Below are 18,604 nucleotides of genomic sequence, written 5' to 3' on the forward strand. Positions count from 1 at the left end.
CTAACCTACCTATAGAATTGTAGAGTTGGAAGAGACTCTGAGGGTCATCTAGTCTTAACCCCCTGCAATGCAATAATCTCAACTAAAGCATCTATATTTCACAGGGTTCTTGTGAGAATAACATGGGGGGGGCATGTATAGTTCCATGGGTTCTGTGGAGAAAGGGCAGGATATAAATATAAACTGAAATATAGACACTGAACAGTGGCTTTGAAATAGTACTTTATTCCCCCCCCCTTTTTCTTTTTCTAACAACCATGTATGCAAGGGTTAATATTACCAGTAGTGTTGGTCTTTTGTAGTCTGGTATAGTATATTAGGATATTAAATTATACTAATTACATTGGACGTTGTATTATACTAATTATATTAGGACAATATTATATTATATTTTTTGTAGGCACCAAGACCCTTGTAGTTCATGGGCAAAATGAATGTGATATCCCAACTCAGTTACCAGTCCATGAGGACACTCAGTTTGAAGCTCTGTTAAAGGTCTGAATACTATTTTATTAAAACAATTCAGAACAATGTTTTGATGCCTATATTTTCAAATCCACCAGTATTATGGAAGTAATGAAATATGAAGCTTCATTTTTCTGTGAATTATTTGTCCCGGTGTCAACTTAGATGTGTAAAGACTGGACTTGTAAAAGCATGATTTTCCTCCAGTGTATGGGGCAAAGAAATAGAGTAAATAAAAGAAAATTGTATTCAACATTAACATGCCAACATGGCTGAAACCAGGCAGCTCTTATCCTAAGCAGAAGGAATTGTTTAAGGACATGAAGGGATTCCCAGCTACCACCCTACTTGTGCCTTATATTCACAAGAATGACCAATAAAATACTTGCAGAATTACATCAGTTAATATAACTTTTTAAAAAGAATCTCCAGTATTTCAGATCTGAAGCAAATACTTTCATCCTCTTGAAAAACTATGCAGTTTTTAAAATCCCCCTTTCTACAGGCAGTGGTTTATAGAGATGAGATGTGATCGCAGGAGGAATTTAGAGTCTAAAATAGATAGCTTTCTTGAATGAAAAAGTATTCTGGAACCCAAATAATATATTTTAAATTATGTCCTATATGATTTGCTCAAAAGATAACAGCTGTTGCTTATTTCTTTCCATTTCAGGAGTGTTTGGAATTTTTTAACATATCTGAATCCCAATCTTCCAACTATTTCTTAATGGATAAACGATGGAATCTTATTCATTATAATAAGGTGAGACAATGTTTTGTGAGCTGATTTCATGCATTCATTGCTATTGTAAAGGTAAAGGTAAAGGGACCCCTGACCATTAGGTCCAGTCGTGACCGACTCTGGGGTTGCGGCGCTCATCTCGCTTTACTGGCCGAGGGAGCCGGCGTTTGTCCACAGACAGCTTCCAGGTCATGTGGCCAGCATGACTAAGCCGCTTATGGCGAACCAGAGCAGCACACGGAAACACCGTTTACCTTCCCGCCGGAGCGGTACCTATTTATCTACTTGCACTTTGACGTCCTTTCAAACTGCTAGGTTGGCAGGAGCAGGGACTGAGCAACGAGAGCTCACCCCGTTGCGGGGATTTGAACCGCCGACCTTCTGATCAGCAGGTCCTAGGCTCTGTGGTTTAACCCACAGCGCCACCCGCCTCCCCTTCATTGCTATTGACAACTGTGCTTTTCTATGTAGATTGCACCATCTTGGAAAAAGATGTGTTACAAGAAATATTTTGTCGTGCAATTTTAAAATTTTGGAGTAAAGAGCATTCATCCAGTTTTAGAGTCAGAAACATGGATGATTCACCTAGGTGTTGTTGTTGTTTTTAATGCACAGACATTAGATGAGTAACCACAGATAGCACAGCATTCAGCTACTACTAAAGAACATTCATTATTACTGCTGTGATTAAAATTGCATTATTTTATTGGTAAAATATATTTCTTTTCCCCCCCCATTCCACTTCAGACCTATGTCCGTGATATTTATCCATTTCGAAGATCAGTATCTCCCCAGTTGAATTTGGTACACATGAACCCAGAAAGGGGCCAAGAACTCATTCAGAAACAGGTATTCTGTCCCCCTGCCAATAGCTGTGCATCTATTATTACTTGCTTTAGGCTAGGGGTATAAGTGGAGCAAAGCATCTGTTAACTAGGTGTCAGATTCAAGACCTAATTGTGGGTGTGTTTTTGGACACTAGTGTTCCTGTGTCAATGTATACATTTTATGTGTGCATACATAATTTCAGACTCTTTCTTTGGCTGTTTTACCAGGTGTTCACACGCAAGCTTGAAGAAGTGGGTCGGGTTCTGTTCCTCATTTCTCTGACCCAGAAGATCCCCGTTGCTCACAAACAGTCTCATGTGTCTCTGTTGCAAGAAGACCTTCTCCGCTTGCCCTCTTTCCCTCGCAGCGCCATTGATGCTGAGTTCTCACTCTTCAGTGATCCACAAGGTACTACAAGGAGAAAGCCTTTGGCTGCAACTCCAGTAGCTCTGTTTTGCTGACTGAGTACACTAAAATGCCAATTGATAACATTAATATTTATTATAATATAAAGACTCTCCTCCCTGGAAGAGAGGGGAGTGGTTGTGGGCGGGAGCCCGAGCACCGCCCCTAGCAGGGGGCATTAGCCCCCTGCCTCCTCCTCTCACCTGGCTGGTGCCCACGCCCCCTCGGCAGGCATCCAACCAGGTGCCTTCGAGGGGGCGTGTTCAGCAGCCTTTTGCGGCAGTGCCAGCCTCTCCTCGGCCTCATTCTTCTCCATCCTCTCGTCGCAAGTCACCCACCCTCCACTCCCTTTTAGCTCAGGGTCTTTGTTCTTTGGCCTTGCTATGGACCTTAGGTTGGTCGCCCTGGTTGTCTAGGGGGCCTGGTAGGAATTTTTCCATTTGGCATTAGGCTTTTTGTTTTTTTTCGCCTACCTCGTAGCAATCGTCACAACTTTTTGTGGTATTGGTGGGTAGGTTAGGCATTGGAATAATGTGTTGTGGTGTGTCGAAGGGCTGGGTGTGGCCATCGCCTATGCCTTCAATTTTTGGGTATTCCGTTAAAGGAATCTGGCGGTCGTGTACTCTGTCCGATGCCTGCTTGGCGGGAGGCCATGGCACGACCCCCGGTGACATCAGGGGAGAGCCTATAGTTGGATTAGCATCAACAGGCTCCACCTACTGGTGAATAAACCCCCTTGTTTTAGACATCCAATGCCTAAGCCAATACCTTTTCACTGCTGTAATCAATAAAGTTGTGGCCTTTTCTTGCCCATTAACCTTATATCACATGTCCTTGTGTATTTATTTCACATCGCGGGGGTCGGGTCCTCGAACCACAACAAGGTTATTTTCAGATCAGAAAGATGTAAGTTAAAGGATCTAGTGGTGTGTTTGATTATCTAATATGTAAACAAAGCAGCCACTACATTTCCCCACCCACCGTCAGCATATCTGCAGAGGCAATGGTTCACAGTGGAGATTTTCCTTGGAATGTCAGGTGTTTATTCATCTTTGAGGCAAGCTGCTGTGTTTGAAACTCATGTTGCTCACCTTGTTCTTATAGCTGGAAAGGAGCTATTTGGCCTTGACACCCTTCAGAAAAGCCTCTGGATTAAACTGCTAGAGGAGATGTTTCTCGGGATGCCTAGTGAATTTCCCTGGGGGGATGAAATTATGCTCTTCCTCAACGTATTCAATGGAGCCCTGATCCTGCACCCTGAGGACAGTGCCCTGTTGAGGCAATATGCTGCCACTGTCATCAACACAGCCGTACATTTCAACCACCTCTTCTCTCTCAGTGGGTACCAGTGGATTCTCCCCACTATGCTCCAGGTGAGTCTCTCACCAGAGAGAAATGAACAGGCCTGAACTAGCCATGAAGTCAATTCTGCAACTGTGAAGGGCCCTGATCAAGCTGGAAAGTCCTGTTATGTTAAACTTGCCTTGGAGCTCCTTGATGTGGAGAGAGGGTGCTGATTTTGCTTCTTGCACTGGCCTTATCTGCTCCTTGCACTTGGTCACTTCAGAACATAGCGTTTCAGTTCTTCACATGATTTAAGGACACGAGCCACATTGTCGTGGCTTTGTAGAGAAATATGAAATCCAAATTATCTGTCCATCCATCCATCCATCCATCTAATGAACAGGAGGAACAGTGAAATGTGGAATTTTAGAGTGTGACTTTGCAATGGGTCATCATGCCTATCAATCAAATAGTACCTTTAGTGTTTTCTCTCTGTCCAGGTATATGCTGACTACGAAAGCAACCCACAGCTCCGTCAAGCAATTGAGTTTGCCTGCCGTCAATTTTACATTCTACATCGTAAGCCCTTTGTACTACAATTGTTTGCCAGTGTGGCTCCTCTCTTGGAGTTTCCTGTGAGTACAAATGGATTCCCAACAACTTTCCCCTCCCTCCAAGATTTTAAAGATGACTCATGGTGCACGCACTTGCAAAACTCTCTCATCTTGTGGGAATGTCAAGCTTGCAAGCGCATGTTCCATTGCGGGGTGGGGTGGGGGGAGGGGTTCCTGCTCCCATATACAAATGCAGCACCTAATTCTAGGTGACAGGGCTGCATCTTCCTGTTCAGTCTCCTGTTCGGTTGCTGCCACCTCCTGTTCAGCATCCCATATTGGCTGATCAAAGCACTCCCCAACTTCCATTGAGGCTCTCACAAAGCATGATCTGGCATCCCCGCTTCTCCTGTGAAATGGCTGAAGTTGGGGCGGAAAAGGTAATCTGCCCTCCTTCAACCCAGGTTCCCACAGTTCAGCCATCTCTCTGTCTGTTCTTCCTCCTCCTCTGCTTGGGCCTACCAATCCCAGCCTGATCCTGACAGTGCTGTGGGGCTCATGGAACTGACTTCCTGATCTTTCACAGGAAAGTGTTGTTCAGTATATCTCTCAGAAGTTTAGACCACCTTGGGGGGGGGGGGCGGGATCTCCATTTTCCACATGTAACATACAATCACCCTGTAGTACTGGATTCAAGCTAGTAGAATTTTTGTAAAACATGTCACTATATACATATGATGCTACTTCCATCTGTAAGTGTAACAAAATGTAAATGGAACCTGAAAATCAGAATTACATTTATTTTTTGAAATGCAGGATGCAACAAACAATGCACCCAGCAAAGGCGTATCGGCTCAGTGCCTGTTTGATCTGCTGCAGTCCTTAGAAGGAGACACTCCTGACAACCTGGACATTCTGGAACTAGTGAAAGCAGAAAAGCCTCTAAAATCATTAGGTATTCCAAAGTTTCTTTGAATTAGCTTTTTTATGAAATAAATATGTCTTTTCTGTTAACCTTTGAACATACTTCAGCTTCAACTCTTATTATTTATTTAGGTTTAAAATGCCAATGTGTTCACCCCACTTTATCAGCATGAAGGACATTATTTATATAATTATTTATAGATGGCCTTTTGGCAGTCCAAGGCAGTACACAAAACTGTTTATAAAGCATTAAAAATACAATAGTTATTGTCTGCCACAATTTGTCCATTCATCCAACCTTTGTTTTGGGCAGACTCCCAAAACCTGCCCATTGCAATACACACAAACTCTCCCATAATAGCAAACACCTGCCTGTCCTCCTGAAGCACAGTGAGGCTTCTTTCAAGCCTCTACATTCTCAACCCCCTGCCTCCTTAACTCTAAAAGTAAGCATCGCTGCAGCAGTGGCACAGGTGATTTCATAGTCACTCCAGGAAAAATGTCTTGTTCTGAGGGCCTACTCAGAGCAAGGCAGGAGCTGGATACAAGAGGTCTTGCTGTTCGGTGGGCAGCAGCAGCAGGACTTGTTGGCAACCAGTGGTGGGCCCAAGGGCTCAATATGCCACCGCGCCTGCCCACCTCCTGAGGCAGTTTGCCTAGTGGAAGGGCTGGCATTTTCCTTGTGAGAAAACAGTTTCCTTGCTGAACTGTTGTTCAGCAGCTGAAGTGCTTCTGACATGCACAGTTTCAGCTGCCATGACAATTCCGATTGACAAACCTTTTCCAAACCATTTTGCACAGGGATGGAGAACTTGTGAACCTCCATATGTTGTTGGGCTCCAGCTGCCATCATGCCCGACCATTAGCACTGCTTGCTGGAGCTGATGGGAGAGTCCAACAATGTCTGAATGGGAGCCAGCTAACTTGCACCAGAGCGCAGGAGCCAAAATAGGACAACCTGGGATCCAATCAGAAGTCTGGATAACTTCTGTAATTCTGGAGTGTCCTGCTCAAAGTAGGATAGCTGAGAAGTATGCAACATCGGACATGGTGCCTAGGAGCCATCACTGTTAGCAGGAAGGAAGTGAGCAGGGAAGGGAGGATTTGTTTGCTCTGATCTCACTGCAGCAGCATCTTGCCCTGGCAGTGCTAAGGAGATTGCTAAGGCCAAAAGTCTGTTGTGGGTGGGTGTATTTAATTTTGCTAACTTATGTGCTAACTAACCAGCCAATACCAGCTGCAATATATTTAGGTTAATAACCAAACCTATTGCTAAAGTTCATTGTAGGTCAAATGTACTCTTGTGCCATTATTATCATCATAAAAAACCTTCAGGGATAAATCCTATTATACAAATCAAGATATGCAATAGAAAGAGAATTACTTGCCTAAGAAATCATGGTGAGCGGGTGGCTAAGCCCACAGAATATCGGATTACAGTTCAGTAATCAATTTACTGGGCTGCTGTTGATTTGTTGAATAGATCTCTCCTCCTTATTGCGTCACCCCCATTTCACAGAACTTATAATCTACTCCCCCCCCCTTTACAGATTTCTGCTACGGCAACGAGGACCTGACTTTTTCCATCAGCGAGGCCATAAAGTTATGTGTAACAGTTGTTGCATATGCCCCTGAGTCATTCAGAAGGTAACCTATGTTTTGGGGTTGGAGTTTGAGTGCATTTGCAAATAAAACTCTGATGGCATGAGCCTAGCAGAAAGAGAGAGAGTGGTACCTTGATTCCCAAACTTAATCCATTCCGGAAGTCCGTTCCAAAACCAAGGCGTACTTTCCCATAGAAAGTAATGCAAAATGGATTAATCCGTTCCAGACTTTTAAAAACAACCCCTAAAACAGCAATTTAACATTACTTTTACTATCTAACAAGACCATTGATCCATAAAATGAAAGCAATAAACCAGGCTGCAATCTACTACCCAGTATCAAAAACTGGCAGTGATCTACCCATTGTCATTGGAGGGATGAGGAGTGTGCACCAGGTGCATGAAGGGGGAGTTCAAGGGGGGGAGGAAAGGCCAAAAAAAACTCTGAGGAGCCAGTCGGCTTCTCTCCCCACCCCACCGCCAGCCCTTTCTCCCCCCTAAAGCTGCTTCTCCCCCCCCAACCCTTCTGGATCCCTCCCCTCCCCATCCAGCACCTTCTCCAGGGCTGGCATGAGCAGCCTCCACCACTTGGGCATGTTCTCCTCACTGAAGAACTCATCCTGCAGCAGCAGCACCTGCATCCTGCCCGTGCCGCCCCACGCCCTGTGAGGGGAAGCGGCAGCAGTCACTGCTGGGGCCTAGCCGCTTAGCATTGCTCTGGGGCCTGGAGCAGCGGCCATGGGTGACACCTGGTACCGGAGGAGCGGGCGGTTGATGCTGCAGTGGCAATGGTGGCAGAGGGACCCAGCCCTGGGGGGTGGCGACATCCCTTGCCCGCTCGCTTGCCGCCCGGTGCTGGGTCCCTCCTCCACCTTTGCCGCCACTGCAGCATCAACCACTCCCACCTCCAATTCCGGATGTTGCCTGCTGCCGCCGTGACCCCAGCACTGAGTCAGGGAAGGCCGGGCCAGGCGGCCAGAGAGCAGGCAACAGAAGTGTGGCACTCAAAATGGAAGTGCAACACTCAGAATGGAGCATGTTTGGATCCAAAAAAAGTTTTTCAAACCAGAACACCTACTACCGTTTTTGCGGTGTACGAATTCCAAGTTGTTTGTGAACTAAGCTGTTCAAAAACTGAGGTACCACTGTATGTCTCCTTTTTAAAAAAGTATAATATGGGCAACTTTCCAAAGTTGCCTTTTTAAAAAGTTTTAAATGGTGTGCATATTTCTAGGGAATAGAAGAGCTGTTCAGGAGTTGAAGTTGTGTTTGCTTCTCAGACTGTCAGTTGCTTTGAAGACCATATGCCTAGGATTGTGCTTGTGCACTGCTTGCTCTACTTCAGTAAACATGACATAGCACCCAACATATGCACATGGCTCCTCTTGTTGGATCGTGAAACGTTTTTTAGAGCTGACATTTTACTCTTAGCACCTACCCTGATTGTTTCAGGTAGGCTGCCTGCTTTTTAACAGTGCAGTGCATTTTTATTCAATTAAACATTTGTTTAATTATTAATACTAGAATCATAATTTCTTTAATTATTAAACTGTTAAACTCAAAATATTGCTCCAAGGAAGCTATCCAAGCCTGTCAGTGCTGTCCGAAGAAGCAGGGAGCGAGTTATATACTTGTTCAAATTATTAGTATTCTGTATGCTTGGGTGCACCCTTGGTTTGATTGATTTCATCCTCACGTGATGCACATGGGCTCAGTCTTCAGATGCTGATGGTCCTTGAAGCCCTGGTTCCCTGTTACCTGCAGAGGCTTAAGAGGCAAACTTCCCAAGTGGAGACAGTGACAGCGGCTCGAGAGGAGATTGCTGCTACAGCTGCTCTTGCTACATCCTTACAAGCCCTCTTGTACAGTGTAGAAGTTCTTACCAGGTGAGCTGCTCCACTTTTGTGACTGTGACCATGGAGAACGTAGGAAGTGAAGAACACAAGAACATTATTTCATGTTAGTCCCTGTTGTAAAAGTTGATAGGTGTTCTTTCATGAGGACTGATTTGAATTGCCAAAGGAGAATTCAGATCAGCACAATCTTCAAATATGATACAAAAAGTGTGGGGTGTTTTATTTCAATATTTAATTAGCAAAATCTGTTTAGGTGAAAAACTTGAGGTCAAAAGCAAATACTGGACCTTGATCACAGCATTTGGGTGATAAAAATTCACATTTCTGTGGTAAATGCAAAAATTGTCACCAAGATATTAGTTTTTGACCCTGCCTTTTTTCCCCATTAAACAGGCCAATGACTGCCCCTCAGATGAGTCGCTGTGATCAAGGCCATAAAGGAACCACTACTGCTAACCATACTATGTCGTCTGGAACAAATACTAGGTAATTAACTGGGGCTGTCCTATGACTTGCTGATCCAAGCTCCAGTTCCTAACGTTCCTGATGATATTGTATGCGTGTGCACATAGTTTCATGGGGAAACATGGAGTTTGGGACTATGGCTTTGGGAGAAGAACATAAGAATTGCCTTGCTGGATCAAGCCAAAGGCCCATCTTTCCCAATTTCTTTTGTTTCCAGCAGTAGCCTGCCCAATACTCACAGGAAACTTGCAAGCACAACATGAAAGAGAAGACAATTATATGTTGTTATCTGTTTACAGCACCTGGAGAGCAGAGCTAGAATGCATGTGTGTGTAGAGGAGGTTCCTTGTTTCCCCATGAAACTGTATACACACACAACGTACATAGGGTCCAGTAATCCTACCCACCCCACGTCCCTCCCCATGACAAGAGGGGATCTAAGTTCTACTGAGCAAGATGGACCTCAGGCTAGAGCTCCAGGCAGAGGCAAGCCAATGTGCCTCTCCCTCTCCCCTTCTGCATTAAGCTGAAGACAGGAGGCTGAGTCATGTGGGCTTCCCTCTGTGCCTAAGAGCATTCCAAACTCAGAGCATCCATTGGGTGCAGATGCGATCTTCTATGCCTCTGCCACCCACCTCTGCTCTTGGCTGAAGGCTGGCTGCTTTGCCTGAGCACTGTTCAGGAACAACCACTGCAGGTGCTCAGAGCACCTGTTGGGCACTGAACCAAAGCAATCCAATACCTCTCCACCTGCCCCCATCACCTCTAATGTGAAGGCTTGCCTCTGCACTTGATGGGGTATTCTGAGTTTAGAACACCCGTTGGGCACAGAGGCAGAGCATTTATGGATTGGAGTTCATGCACAGACAACTCCATTGAAGTGTTACACCCATGCATGGATGTCAGGTGGTGTCAAAACAGAATAAGTGTGTTGGGAGGGAAGGCATGCTCACCACATGCAGTGGGAGCATTGTCTGAAGGGGTCCAAAGTGTATTTAAGGTCCTCGGTCTTTTCCCTTATACCATTTTCCCTCTGTATTTCTAGATACCCAGATCAAGGAGCCAAACTGCACTTTATCAGGTACTGTAAGTTTGCCACCCAATCTCCTTAGCATTTGTGATGAACACCTCTGCAGTTTTCTCTCTCCCTGGGTTCCAATGTCAACAATTTGCTACAAGGGGAAATCGACAATAGACTTTTTATCTCTATCTAGTCTCCCTAGCTGCTCACTCTTCATTTTCTGTCGATTGCCAAGCCATGATTTTCATGGGTTCAAAAGGAGGAGTTCGTTATAATCTTTTATTTTATCAGTGCATTTTCTCTGTTTGCACCTTCATATTCTGCATCTTTCCCTTCAGGGAAAACCTTCACTTGCTGGAGGAAGGCCAAGGCATTCAGCGCGAGGAGCTAGATGAACGCATTGCTAGGGAGGAGTTCAGGAGACCCCGTGAGTCCCTGTTGAATATCTGTACTGAGTTCTATAAACACTGTGGCCCCAGACTGAAGATTTTGCAGAACCTAGCTGGAGAGCCCAGAGTGACTTCCTTAGAGCTGCTGGATGTTAAGTCTCATATGAGGTATTATTTTAATAACACATTAAGTATATGTCTGAAATATGTACAGTATTGTCAGAGTTGCTTCCAGATCCTAGCTCACAGAGGATCACGCTAGCCAGCGATCATTAAATAAAAGTCTTTATTGAGTTACAGTTTCCATTCTCAAGCTGCTGCGTGCAACCCTACGTCTAATGGTTAGATCGGCGAAGCTCCATCTGAGTCTCCGCCCCTTGTACACCAACTTAATATCCTAGCCTTGCTCCACCTTTTCCGCCTGACTGTTCTTCTCTGGGTCCCTCTGCCCCCCGGGGTCTCTTCCTTCCGGGATTCCTCTGACGCTGACGCTGACCCCCCTGACTCTTCTCCCTCCTTTCGGCGGGCTTTAGGACCTGGCTCCCTTTCCGGGCTGCCTACTGCGCCACCTTCCTGTGCATTTGAACTTGTCGCGCGCGCCCAACCTTCCACCTTCCGTCTGACCGTTTCTTCGCTCCCCGATGGAGGTGTGGCCACTCCTGACTCGTGCCCTCCCCCCTGTTGTGAGCTGCCAGCGCTTGATCCCTGGCGCCCTTCCTCTTCCCTGCTCTCTGGCGGTGACGCTGGTCCCGATTTCCAACTGCTCCCCTCTGAGTCCCCTCTGGCTCTATCTTCCTGGGGTGTCCCCCTAGGCTCCCCCCTTGCCCTGGCCACTGGTGCTCCTTTCTGTGAATCTTCTGATTCACTGGAAAGACTCGGAGATCTCGGGTCGTCGTCATCACTCATCTTTTCTTCTGCCTCCTCCCCCTCGCTCTCTGTTTCCTCCCTTGCCCTTGCCTCTGCTCCTGAACCCCTGACATCCATCCCCCCCTCGAAGCCCCCTCTTCCCCCCTCCCCTCCTTCCGGTGCGGGATCTGGGTGCTGCTGTGTCAGGGGGACGAATGTCGGATACAGTTCGCTTCCCGTGGCGGGCCGCCATCCGAAGTCTTCCGGTTCTTCCTCCCTGCTCTCGTTGACGACGGTCACCTCCGCTTCCATCTCTGTGCCGCCGTGCTCGAAACCCGGGTCGTCCCCGAAAACGTCCATGTCCATCTCTCCCTCGTTGCCTTCTGGAGACGTTGCTCGTCCTGGACCCTCCAGCCACCTTCTGCGGAACTGCTCCTCTGGTCGATCATCCCACCAATACGAGGGTTCTGAAGCAGATCCCGAGGGTGACCCCTCCGGGGAACGGGCGTCTCGTGTCGGTTCCTCGTCCGAGTCGAACCCCCGGAACGTGCTGGCTGAAAGCGTGGGCGTGAAAAGCCAGTCGTCGAAAAAGTCTGCTGGCATTGGCCTGTGTGGGAAGAGGGCATGAAACTCTTCTTTGAGCAGAGGTTCGTCTAAAGCGTAGCCCGGCACCCAGCTGTTGGCACTGGCCGGGGTGCCCTCCTTGGCGAGAAGGTATTCTACCCCCTCTTCCCCCCATCTGGAGTCCAAAATCTCCGTGACTTCGTTGATGCGCTCCTCCTGTGCCACTCCCCCTTGCCCGGTTCTCTCTCGGAGCGGACCCGGTGCCGTTCCTGGTTCCTGAAACCTGTGAGGTGCCTTGTAGGGAGTGAGCACCGATCTGTGGAACACCGGATGCATTCTGGAACCCTCCGGAAGAGCCAGCCTGAAAGCCACCGGGTTGACCTGTTCTTCGACTTGGTAGGGCCCCAGTTGTTTATGCCCTAGTTTCTTCTTCGCCAACGACCTGGCCGGCACTGCGTGGGCTGCTAACCAGACCCAGTCTCCCACATGGATCTCTTCGCCAACCCTTCTGTGTTTGTCCGCTTGTACCTTGTATGCGTGTTTAGCCAGCTCCAGGTGCCGCCGCAGCTGATCGTGGACCTCCTGCAACTCCGACGCGAACGCATCTGCTGTCTGCGGCTCCCCCTCCCCCATTCTTTCCAGTCCCGGGAAGGTTCTGGGGTGCCTCCCGTTGTTGGCGAAGAACGGCGTGACCCCCGTGGACACGTGCTTCGTGTTGTTGTAGGCGAACTCGGCGAGAGGCAGGTAATCCACCCACGTCGCAGGCTGTTGATTCGCATAACATCTCAGGTACTGCTGCATGATGGCATTGACCCGCTCCGCTTGCCCGTTGGTCTGCGGGTGTCTAGCCGACGCCAGGTTGATCTTGACGTTCAGGAAGCCCATCAGCCTCTGCCAGAAGTTCGAGATGAACTGTCGCCCTCGGTCGGACAGAATAGACCGCGGCAGACCGTGAACCTTGAACACGTGGTCTATGAACAGTTTGGCGGTTTGTTCCGCCGTGGCCACCTTCGCACACGGAATGAAATGTGCCATCTTGGAGAACAAATCTACCACCACCAGCACAGCCGTCTTGCCCCTCGAGCTGGGCAGATCCGTGACAAAGTCCAGGGCCACTCTCTCCCATGGTTCGAACGGAGTTTGCAGCGGTTCCAGCAGTCCGGCCGGCGGTCTGTGCACTGGTTTGGCCCTCTGGCAGGTGTCACACCTCGCCACGTAGTCCGCGACTTCCCCTCTCATTCCGGGCCACCAGAAGTCTCTGGCTACTAATTCCACCGTCTTCTCCTTGCCAAAGTGCCCGGCAGTGGGCGCGTCGTGCAGCTGCTGCAGTACCTTGGCGCGAAGTTCGTCTCCCGGCACGTAGATGGCCCCTTTACGGATGAGCAAACCATCTCGCAGCTGGAACTCGTCGGTCGCTGCCGTGCCCCTGTGCACCTCTGCCATCTTTGCTTGCGCGAAGGAGTCATCCTGCAACGCTCGTCGCACCGCATCCAGGTCAACTGTTGCCGCCGCGCACGCCCACACTGTCGGTGCGAAGATGTGCATGGCGGCCGCTGGCGTTGCCTCCTCCAGATACTGTGGCTTACGGGAGAGAGCATCCGCCATGATGTTGGTGTCCCCCGGGACATATTCTATTCGGAAGTCGAAATTCGCAAAGAACTCAGCCCAACGTATCTGCCTCTGGTTCAGGAACTGTGCCGTGCGCCAGTGCTCTAGATTCTTGTGGTCCGTGCAGACCTGCACCGTGTGCTTGGCGCCGATCAGGAAGTGCCTCCACGCTTTGAACGCTGCATGAATGGCCAGCAACTCCCTGTCCCAGATGGTGTAGTTCTGTTCGGACTTGCTGAGCTTCCTTGAGTAAAACGCTCCCGGCCTCCAAACCCCCTGCGGGTCTTTCTGCAGCAGGACTGCTCCCACGGCTCTGTCTGAAGCGTCTGTCTCCACCCTCATCGGCCTGCTGGGGTTGACATGAAGCAGCTGCTCTTCCGACGCGAAGAGACGCTTGAGTGCCTGAAAGGACTGCTCCGCCTGCTCTGTCCAGATGAACTTCTTTTTCTTGGAGCTGAGCGTGTCCGTGATGGCCGCTGTCTGCATCGCAAAGCCTTTGATAAACTTGCGATAGAAGTTCGCGAAGCCGACAAACCGTTGGACCTCCTTCCGGTTGCGTGGGCTTTTCCAATCCAACACTGCTCGGACCTTGGCGCTGTCCATGGCGAGCCCTTTATCAGACAACTTGTAGCCCAGGAAATCCACCTCCGTCACGTCGAATTGGCACTTCTCCAGCTTGGCGTAAAGCCTATGTTGCTGTAGCCTGCTCAGCACTTCCTTGACGTGTCTGTCATGCTCCTGCTGCGATTCCGAAAAGATCAGGATGTCATCCAAGAAACAGACGCACGTCTTGTAGAGGAGCCCCGCCAACACGTGATGCATGAAAGCTTGAAAAACGTGGGAGCCATTTTGCAATCCAAAAGGCATAACTCTATATTCGTAGGTGCCCAGGGGCGTGAACATGGCTGTCTTCCACTCATCTCCTTCCCGCATGCGAATGAGGTTGTATGCCCCTCGCAGGTCCAACTTGGTGAACACTCTGCCCTTCCGTACCTTTGCGAGGAGGTCGTCGATTCGGGGCATGGGGAAGTCCGATGGCTTGGTCACACTGTTCAAGATGCGAAAGTCCACTACAAGTCTTTTTTGGGGCGTGTCCCTCTTCTTAACAAAGAATACCGGACTGCCCCCCGCTGCCTTGGACTCTCGGATGAAACCGCGCTCCAAATTATGATCTATGAACTCTTTGAGTTCCTGCAGTTCGTCCTCAGACATGGAATACAGCTTCCCTTTGGGCAGCGCCGCCCCCGGCAGCAGGTCAATTTTGCAGTCATACGGTCTGTGGGGGGGTAGCCTGTCTGCCTCCTTCTCGCAGAAAACCTCCAAAAATTCTGCGTACTTGTGGGGAACCGCTTGCAGCGTGCCTAGCTGCAGCTGTGACTCCTCTTCCTCTCCTTCCTGCCTGGGCACGATGCAGTGTTCAGCGCAAAAGGAAGAGCCGAAGGTCAGCTGCCTCTGGTACCAAGCCAGCGTCGGGCTGTGCTTGTCCAGCCAACTCATGCCCAATACAATGGGCGTGTCCGATAGTTGAGTGACATTGAAGCTGATGATTTCCCTGTGATTCCCAAGTCGCATCACCATTGGTGGCGTCTGCTTCACCACTTGCCCCCCTAGCAGCTCCCTGCCATCCACCGTGACAACCTGCAGGGGCAGCGTGGCAGGCAGCAACTGTATAGCGTGCCGGTCGACAAAGTCCTGCCCTATAAAGTCCGCATTGCTTCCGGAGTCAATGGTGATTGGCACGTCCATGGTGATTCCATTGGGCAGCTGGAGCGACGCGGTGAGCCTCACTACCGGTTTGGGCGGGAGGGGGTCCATGGGCTGTAAAATCTCTGGGGACTGCTTCACTGACACGTCTGGCTGGGCCCCAGTGCCTCTTCCAACCAGACTCCGTCGTTTCCCTGCTGTGGTTGTCCTTGCTGCGTTGCTGCAGTTACCATTGCTGAGGCTGCAGTGTGCTTGTGGAGCCTCTGGGGACACTCTTTCGCCATATGCTGTGGATCATCGCAGATGTAACACTTCCTGTTCCCTCTAGGAGGCTTCGCTTTCACTGCTGCCGGTGCTAGGGCTCTGGCTGCTGACTGAGCCCTTGCACCTCCAACCTCCATAGGTTCCGCTCCTCCTCCTGGCGGAGGCGTGGATTGCGCACGCGCTGCTTCTCTGGGAAGGAAGGAGGAGCCCCTGGCTGGTTCGCGCCCTCCACGCCCTTCGCCACTGCTCCACGGACGTCCTTCCAGCCGCACCCCCACCGCCAGCGCCCTCTGAACGATCTCCTGCGTGGTCCGGGGTCTCTCCCCCCTCGCAATTTCATCTTTAACCGAGCCATGCAATCCCTCCCAAAACAGGTCTCTTACAGGAGCCGAATCTCTGTCCCATTCCAGAGCACTGACCAAAGCGAAAAAGCGGGCATGGTACTGCCTTACGCTGGCCCTCCCTTGCTTCAGTCCATGTATCTGCTGCCGAGCAAGATCCACGTCAATGCTTGACAAAAAGCACCCATCCATCGCTTTAATAAAGGCATCCGCGTTTTGGAGCGCCGGATCCTTATCTCTCCACAAATTGCGCAGCCATGCTTTAGCATCTCCATGCAAATGGGACATGATGAATCCCACCTTCTCTTGCTCATCTCTAAAGTCTTTGTTCAGCAGTTGCAGTGCACACATTACATCTGCTCTAAAGTTGGGGTACTGTTGCAAATTCCCATCGAAGTGAGAGACCAAACCGCCTGTTCGTCTCCCCAACCCAATCCCCTCCGGTTTGGGTGTCAGTTGCCCTTGCTTCGTAAGCACTTCCAACCTGACCTGGAGATCCCTGTAGGCGGCAGCTGCGTCCTCCTCTCTCTTCCTGGATGCAAGAGCCTCGGCATTCAGGCGCGACACTGCTTCTCTGAGTTCCACTATCTGCTGTTCGGCCGTCATGTTGTCTGCCGTTCGTGAGCTCGCTAGTAGGCACCCGCTTTCTCTCCTCTCCGCGAGGCTGTAGATGCCCACAATTCATGAGATGGAGCTTACTGTCAGAGTTGCTTCCAGATCCTAGCTCACAGAGGATCACGCTAGCCAGCGATCATTAAATAAAAGTCTTTATTGAGTTACAGTTTCCATTCTCAAGCTGCTGCGTGCAACCCTACGTCTAATGGTTAGATCGGCGAAGCTCCATCTGAGTCTCCGCCCCTTGTACACCAACTTAATATCCTAGCCTTGCTCCACCTTTTCCGCCTGACTGTTCTTCTCTGGGTCCCTCTGCCCCCCGGGGTCTCTTCCTTCCGGGATTCCTCTGACGCTGACGCTGACCCCCCTGACTCTTCTCCCTCCTTTCGGCGGGCTTTAGGACCTGGCTCCCTTTCCGGGCTGCCTACTGCGCCACCTTCCTGTGCATTTGAACTTGTCGCGCGCGCCCAACCTTCCACCTTCCGTCTGACCGTTTCTTCGCTCCCCGATGGAGGTGTGGCCACTCCTGACTCGTGCCCTCCCCCCTGTTGTGAGCTGCCAGCGCTTGATCCCTGGCGCCCTTCCTCTTCCCTGCTCTCTGGCGGTGACGCTGGTCCCGATTTCCAACTGCTCCCCTCTGAGTCCCCTCTGGCTCTATCTTCCTGGGGTGTCCCCCTAGGCTCCCCCCTTGCCCTGGCCACTGGTGCTCCTTTCTGTGAATCTTCTGATTCACTGGAAAGACTCGGAGATCTCGGGTCGTCGTCATCACTCATCTTTTCTTCTGCCTCCTCCCCCTCGCTCTCTGTTTCCTCCCTTGCCCTTGCCTCTGCTCCTGAACCCCTGACAAGTATATATATAAAATATGTAAAACATATATCAAACTGTTGAAGCATATATGGTAATATATTGCAGGAGCTTTATTTAATGTTATCACAACACCTTTATGGAGAATCCTAAAGCTTTTGACAACAGACAAGCTCATGCATAAACCAAATCATGGCTAAGCATAAACGTGTGTGTGCGTTGCCCATCCCTTGGTCCTGCTGCTGCTGCACAACCTGGAGCTAGGCCATAGTTTGGCTTTGTGTTACACCCAGACTTGTTAAATTGCAAGCACCTTGTATTGCTTTAGCTGAAACCGTTATCCCCACCTAAAGTATGGTGTTGAGTTCTGGGTTAGCCTAGAGAAGGGAAGATTAAAGGGAGGCAGTATAGGCATGCAGAAGAAGGAGCAGGCTTCTCGTCTTTTGTTCCGGGGGCAGGATTTGAACCTGTGGATGGAAATTTACAAAAAAACATTTAGCATTAAAAGCTCAGCTAGAGTTGGTAGTTCAAAAGGAGAAACCATGTGGAATTAGTAAGATGTATTTATCAGAAATAACAGGTTATCATAGCTCAGTTTATTAAGCCTAAATATGTACACAAGCTTCCTGCTTGTGCACAGAACCTATTTGCCCCTTCTGTCATGTGACCCATAATAAAAGAAGGAAACTACTAATTAACCTTAGTGTCCGCTGTTGTCTGAAGTAGGAAATTGTATACTAGCGTTGCAGCAAGCCAGGTTGTTAATACATCAAGTGCAAACTATATTTTAATATCCTGGCTTTTTCTGACGCTGTTAACCATAGGTTTCCATTTTGGATGAAATAGGAAACTATGATTATTTAGAGGCTTCCTTTTTTAATTGCAGCTCATGGCAAAGGGCTTACAATTTCAGGCAAACAGCTGGTGCATATTTTAGTTTATATAGCTATCTATATCTCCATCAAATCTGGCATCCATGTTTAGCACTTATTTGTAATATCAGGGGAAGAGAGCCCTTGACCTTGTTACTTGTAATCCTTGGGTAGTTGATCTGTGCATTTTTGGATCCTACATGTGGTTGTTTTATAGCTGTTTTTACAACTACAGGATGGAGTTCAAGAGGTTTCTCACTTTCTTCATGACCTGCTGATACATTGTTACTCAATATATGCCATTGATTTATGATTTTTTAAGTTGTGTCTCCAGTTGAATTAGTGTAATACTTACCTTGGCTGTGGAAACAAATAGCTGCTTCTATTGTGGTTGAGGTTCCTCATGTAAACATTTTAAAAGCAAGTTCTCTCAGTGATTGCAGCTTCAT

At 48.9% G+C, this 18,604-nt stretch overlaps 1 protein-coding gene across 11 annotated transcripts in view; it reads left to right on the plus strand.

Annotated features, from left to right (window-relative positions):
- The window catches only part of UNC80 (unc-80 homolog, NALCN channel complex subunit), a 176,971-nt gene that overhangs the window by 112,440 nt on the left and 45,927 nt on the right, over window positions 1-18,604 (plus strand). For all 11 annotated transcript variants that reach the window (XM_081014940.1, XM_081014945.1, XM_081014947.1 and 8 more), the window contains 12 exons: window positions 401-495; window positions 1,139-1,228; window positions 1,955-2,056; window positions 2,263-2,443; window positions 3,545-3,813; window positions 4,225-4,359; window positions 5,095-5,233; window positions 6,753-6,849; window positions 8,522-8,692; window positions 9,056-9,148; window positions 10,173-10,208; window positions 10,487-10,705. In XM_081014940.1, coding sequence (XP_080871066.1) covers window positions 401-495; window positions 1,139-1,228; window positions 1,955-2,056; window positions 2,263-2,443; window positions 3,545-3,813; window positions 4,225-4,359; window positions 5,095-5,233; window positions 6,753-6,849; window positions 8,522-8,692; window positions 9,056-9,148; window positions 10,173-10,208; window positions 10,487-10,705 — 1,627 coding nt within the window. The remainder of the gene's footprint in view (window positions 1-400; window positions 496-1,138; window positions 1,229-1,954; window positions 2,057-2,262; window positions 2,444-3,544; window positions 3,814-4,224; window positions 4,360-5,094; window positions 5,234-6,752; window positions 6,850-8,521; window positions 8,693-9,055; window positions 9,149-10,172; window positions 10,209-10,486; window positions 10,706-18,604) is intronic.

This window comes from Podarcis pityusensis (assembly GCF_964106645.2).
Source record: "Podarcis pityusensis genome assembly, chromosome: 1".
Lineage (NCBI taxonomy): Eukaryota > Metazoa > Chordata > Lepidosauria > Squamata > Lacertidae > Podarcis > Podarcis pityusensis.